General features: G+C 53.4%; 1 protein-coding gene across 2 annotated transcripts in view; it reads right to left on the reverse strand.

Annotated features, from left to right (window-relative positions):
- LOC123763296 (nucleolar protein 4) overlaps positions 1-6055 on the reverse strand; it is a 196722-nt gene extending 190667 nt beyond the window's left edge. For both annotated transcript variants that reach the window (XM_069301632.1, XM_069301625.1), the window contains exon 1: positions 4773-6055. In XM_069301632.1, the coding sequence (XP_069157733.1) occupies positions 4773-5237 (465 nt within the window). In that variant the 5' untranslated portion in view covers positions 5238-6055. The remainder of the gene's footprint in view (positions 1-4772) is intronic.
- Positions 6056-6294: the final 239 nt, after the last annotated feature.

The raw sequence follows: 6294 nt of genomic DNA on the forward strand, positions 1-6294 counted from the left end.
AATAGGCTGTAGTGTACATATGACTACCATTCATGCCAGGTGTAGGATACACATGTCAGGTGTAGGATACACATGTCAGGTGTAGGATACACATATCAGGTAAAGGATACACACACACGTCAGGTGTAGAATACACACACACACGTCAGCATAGTAAACTGGGAAATACTAAAGAGTCACATTATAGCCAGAGGGTTCATCAGGTGTGGGATGGAGGGGGCTGGGAGGGTAGTCTGAGGGCAGTTGGAGGCTACATCGCTCAAGCGGTAGCCTCCAAGACTAATAAAGTGAAGTAAAGTGACACTATAACGGCTCACAGCAACAGGTGTAGGTACTCTGATACCTCCCCCTCCCCCCCTTTACCCCCCCCTCACTCCTTTAATCTGCACTCGATCAAACCTCCTTTACATGCACTCTCACTTGATCACTCGCCCTTCATTCGCTCATTCACTCCCACTCGCTCACTCACGCACTCGCTCACTCAATCCCTTACCCCCTCACGCCACTCCCAGTCTCTGTCATTATTATCTCTCACACGTCTTACCAGAGGGGGAGGAGGGGTGGTGCTGGGGTGTTGAGAGCGTGCGTGTGTGCGTGCGTGTGTGTGTGTGTGTGGGTGCGTGTGTCGTCAGGCTGGTGTTGCAGTCTCCTCCCCCCCCCCGCACCCACCGACGCATGCCCCCCCCCCCTTGTCGCACTCTACCACCTGTTCGTCATGCGGCCCTCCTCTACTCTAGCACTGCTCAATATTCCACCCCATGGCTCAGTTTACCCCCCCCCTTCCCCTCACGGGTCAGTATGCCTCCTCATAGCTCAGTATACTCCCTCTTACGGCTCGGTATACTCACACGACTCTATACCTCCAATTTGACTCATACAACCTTGCACGTGACTCAGTATACCTCCCTAGGCACACTTCATTGCACTTATCAATGGTTCAGTATACATTGAATATGCTTTATTATACCTTTTCTATGGTACAGTGGGTTATACCTTGCACATGGCTCCGGCCATTACTGGGCCAAGGTGTGGCACATATGTAGCAAACAGGCCTATCCAACCCAGGGGACAGGGTGTTCCATTCCCTTCCCATAACTTAGTACAACTATACTACCCAATAAAGTTTATATTGTCCATAACTCTATTACACCAAACACAGGGTTCAGTATACCAAGCCCAGCGCTCCGCATGACACCTACATATATACCTCACACAATATACCTCACTCATGGTCAGTACACCACCAGTAAACACATATTATACCACCCCATTTGCTCGATATTGATCCATCATACCTTGTTTGTCACCCCTTTGGTTCAGTATTCCACCTCAACATTTTCCTTGGTATATCTATACGCAGTTGATGAGTCACAATGACGTGGCTGAAGTATGTTGACCAGACCACACACTAGAAGGTGAAGGGACGACGACGTTTCGGTCCGTCCTGGACCATTCTCAAGTCACAATTGACTTGAGAATGGTCCAGGACGGACCGAAACGTCGTCGTCCCTTCACCTTCTAGTGTGTGGTCTGGTCAACATACCTATACGCTATATGCTCCAGCTAAATAACCCTTTTAGCTCAGTATAGGCCTGTACCCCACCCCCCACCACCACCACGGCTGGCGTCCAAAATACCCTCCAAGCAACCACTGTTCAATGTAATGCCCGCATGGCATTACCAGGAGGTATATTCACTAATACATGAGCCCCATTACTAAGTATACCTCCTTGTGGTTGAGTATATCCCGAGGGTAGCGTGAGGAAGGGTGTGGGAGGGAGGCAGCATAACACCAGTCTTGCTTCAGCGTGGTGCAGGCACCCGGGTCATGTACCACACACACTCTGCATCACAGTATCCGCACCGTCTCTCTCTCCCACAGCTACAATTACACCCTAATGAGGCGCTCCTGACCTCCTCCTCATCGTCCACCATAAGTGTCTCATGCACAGCTACTGGACTTGCGGCTTGTGCATCACTGGCGGATTGGCTCGGCTCTTACGTGCGATTGTACTTTAATGTATTGTTGATAAGTGCTCGAAGTGTTCTTGAGTAGCCTGGTCTACTTGTCCTCCTCCTCTTCGACTCACCTTCGGGAAGGTCTTCCCGGATTCTGTTAGTATGGTCCTGGTGGTTGGTCCAGACCATAAGGCTCTGTCCAGCGCCTGGCCACCTTCTCTCTGCTCTCATTCCTCGCTTCTTGCAAGCCTTAACTCTCACTCATGTTTACTGCCTCTCCCGCTTCCCCACCCCTGATGTTTATTGCCTCTCCCACTTCCTCACCCCTGATGTTTACTGCCTCTCCCACTTCCCCACCCCTGATGTTTATTGCCTCTCCCACTTCCTCACCCCTGATGTTTACTGCCTCTCCCACTTCCTCACCCCTGATGTTTACTGCCTCTCCCACTTCCCCACCCCTGATGTTTATTGCCTCTCCCACTTCCTCACCCCTGATGTTTACTGCCTCTCCCACTTCCCCACCCCTGATGTTTATTGCCTCTCCCACTTCCCCACCCCCTGATGTTTACTGCCTCTCCCACTTCCCCACCCCTGATGTTTACTGCCTCTCCCACGTCTCCGCCCCCCTGATGTTTACTGCCTCTCCCACGTCTCCACCCCCACCGTGGTACTTATCGCCTCTCCCACTTCCCCCCCCCCCTGGTGTTTATCGCCTCCCCGCCCCCCTGCTGCCTGCCCCTCATCTTCCCCCTCACCTTCCTGCTCCTGCTGCTGCTGAACCAGACTGGCTGCGGCACCGCCGACCAAAATATCACCTTCCGTGTAAACTGGAGCGCTTCCTGTTTTGAGCGTGAGTCCCCCAAGTCAGGTGGGCGCTTTTAAAGAGGGGGAGGGGGGGGGTTCCGTGTGGCTGTGAGTGAACACACTTTGGGGGGGAGCAGCAGCAGTGGTAGGGAGGGGAGGGGGGGCCGACGAGGCCGTCCTCATACTCATTACCGCTATTACCTGACAGCCCCCTACACCACCCCCCATTTGCAAGTGGCAGACGCTGGTGGTGGGGGGATGGGGAAGGGGGGATTAAATCCCCCCTCCCCCGGGGGGGATAATGAAGACACGTCTGTTTGCAAGGCATACGCCTAGACGTACACGGTAGGGCAATACGTACACAGAGACGTACAGAGGGCAGCGGGGGCAGCTGACACTTCGCTGGCTACCACCACCAGGCACGCGGGACCCCCGACCCTCCGCCTCACACCGGCACACACCCCTCACACTCTCCCTCACTCTTAATCCCACTCTCACCTAACTGTCTTACACCCTTCATCATATCCATCATAGCACTATGATGCACGCGTACTTGACAATGCATCGTGCGCTGTTAGAAATAATATTTATAACATGCGAGGCTCAAAAATGGTGGAAAGAGTTAGAAAATGTGTGATGCGGCTTAAGCCACTCTGGTCGGCGGCCCGGTTGGTGGTTACAGAGGAGCGCAGTGGCGGCCGTCACAAAGGCACAGAAACCATAATGTCAGGCTTGGCGCAGGCCGTTGTGGCTCGGAGGTGGCCGGAGGCGTGTGCGAGACATGGCAGGCGAGCGGCGACGCCTCTCCGCAGACAACACGCGTTCCAACACATTTCGATTGTTCACCAGAGAACTTCAGCCGCCACAAAGCCAACTTCACGAGGCAATAGATTACCCAGAGTCAGTTTTTCACGGTGCAGCCGCTGGACGGCACACACCGGCCACCACTGCTTCAGGGCCCCTAGTGTGTTGCCGACACACACACACACACACACACAGGTGAACGAAAGTTTGAGGAGTGCCACCCACGGCCTCGGTTAATCTGAAACTCCACATCCTTCTCACGGCGGCCGAGGGTCGTAAGGGCGTCACGCTTACATAAATCACTTAAGACTCGCGCCTTTCTAGCCCTAGGAGGGTGAGCAGCAGCAGCAGCAGCGGGCCGGACACACACACACATACACACAGGCGGGCCGACCCAGATGACTCGCCCCGTCCCGTAGCGAGCAGGCGGGCCAGGGGGTGGTGGTGGTGGTGGTGGCGGGGGACGCCCACCCATCAGGGGTGGCAGCGGCGGCGGCGGTCGGGGCAGCGAAGGTTCAAGGGGACTGTTAGAACGGGCACGCCTAGTTGGGAATGAACCTCGGCATGATGCTGGTACTCCACGACACGCCCTGCAAGCGTGGTGGTCAGCGAGTCTGCCGCGAGAGCCAGCCATGATGGCACATCATTAAATGTCACATAATTGCAAGTGGACTGTCAATTATCTACCACCCTGTTTACGCGACCTGCACTGCGGCAAGACGTGAGCGCTGGAACGGCATACTAAACTGTTACCGGTCGACTACCCCAGGTGTGGTGGCTGTGCCACGGGACATAACTGCCCAAAGTTCCTTGAAAGATGTGGGTGGGTGGAGGGGGGGAGGGGGTTGGGTGACGGCGACTGAGTAATGGGCGAGGTCTGCCAGACGGCACCCGGCTGCTATGGGTCAGATATCAGCCAGACTACTCCATCCGGGCTCTGGCTACGTCGAACCTTAACCAGAGCTGTTATTGAGTTATCTAGAGGGCTCCTAGCGTACCAGGATAAGGGCGGGATGTTACTTAAAGTTGATGCGACAACGAGAACGGTAATTATAGTCTATGCTACATAACGCATCACTATACCCCAGATGTCACTGTTCCCGCTACACACAATGACATACATCGTGTTCAAGCTAACATATTTTGCTTTCAAAGTGGCATAATTCTAACACATGACAACATAAAAATATAATATATTTGTTTACCTTGTTTGTTCCAGTCTGGACGTATATGTCTGGATACGGGTCCTTGTCAGGGTTGTAATCGAGTCCTGGCGGAGGGGTGAGCTGGGTGATGACCGGGTCTTCCACCACCCCGTTCATGTACCCTGGCGGGGGACCGATCCTGAACCCTCGACCCTTCACCCACAGCTTGAACTTGGAAGTTTCGTTGTCAACGTAATCTCCGCGAAGGATTTGGAGAATTCGCTGATATTTATTCCGGGTTATGGTCTTGGTCTTGGCAGAATCTCCGTAGGTCTGCAGGACCCACGGCTGGTAGGTCTCATACATGCCCAGCCGAGACATTTTGGTAGGAGGAGGCCGGATCTCTCCTTTGAATTCTGTCGCCCTCATATCTTGAAGCTCAGGCCCGCCTCCCGGAGTTAATATGAGGCCGGCGGCGCAACGGTCCCGTTTACGAGGGGAGCGATCCTGTACCTGGTGGACCATCTTGTTGGTGGGTGGCTCTGCGGGTGGCACTGGGCACGACCTACTGTTTACAGGCCACCAAGGACTCGAGAATATGTTGACAGAATCACTCAAGTTCCCCGTATACTTTAAGATGTGCTGGGGATCCACCTTGTCAAGTGTGGGGTCACTATTTTACAGCGTTTCACTCCAGTCTAACCCCCGCTCTTACTAGAGTATAATGACTCGACACGAGGATAGATCACACCCTGCGCTTGGCAAGTGCTGGCTTTCTCTGAGGTGACGTTAGTAACAAGGAGAGGTGTGTGGGGGAGCCGGGTAGGCAGGGTTCCCCAGGTGGGGCTTGGGCAAGGAGCCTCGTCAAGCCTGTAGTGAGGCGTCTGGTCGGCAGCCTATACTTGGATCAACAGGTTCACTCACACAATTTGACTCTGTCCTCTGATTGTACCAACTCTTCGCACTTTTTTCCAAAACACAATATTTAATCTATAGTTACCATGTAATTTTTTTTCTCTCACACTTGACGCAAAATTGCACTGCAACTTAAAATTTAATATATTGTTACATTTTATTTCACATTGTTAAGTACACAAAAACCAAAGCCTCACGTGGAAACAACACAAGAAATCACAATACACCGAAAGTTGCAATAAATCGCGGCTGTGGAAGTGTGTGGGGCTGGAGCGGCGAGAGGTCGCGTAGCGTGTGACAGGGTGACTTAGCGACGGAGCGGCCATACCCTGACGTCCTCACTCTCCGGCCGCCAACCACCGTCTGGCTGGCCGGCTCACCGTCTCTACGGTTCACCACGGTCACCGCGCGGACCCAGCGGCGGCAAGTTCAGGCACTGGGACAATCCCACACCACTTAACCTTCGCACATATTGTGTCACTGCGAGCACGGCTCACGCAACCGCATCGCCGCCGCGCTATTCTTATACCTGCGGTACGTGGACTGCGTACTATACTCCCCGCCTCATTCGCATCAGAGTGAACACCGCGTTCTTGTTCTCCCTGACGCACAATGATCATATATATATACTCCCGCATGTTTAACATAATAAATAAATATATGTGTT

Source organism: Procambarus clarkii, chromosome 5 (assembly GCF_040958095.1).
Source record: "Procambarus clarkii isolate CNS0578487 chromosome 5, FALCON_Pclarkii_2.0, whole genome shotgun sequence".
In the NCBI taxonomy this organism is placed as follows: Eukaryota; Metazoa; Arthropoda; class Malacostraca; order Decapoda; family Cambaridae; genus Procambarus; species Procambarus clarkii.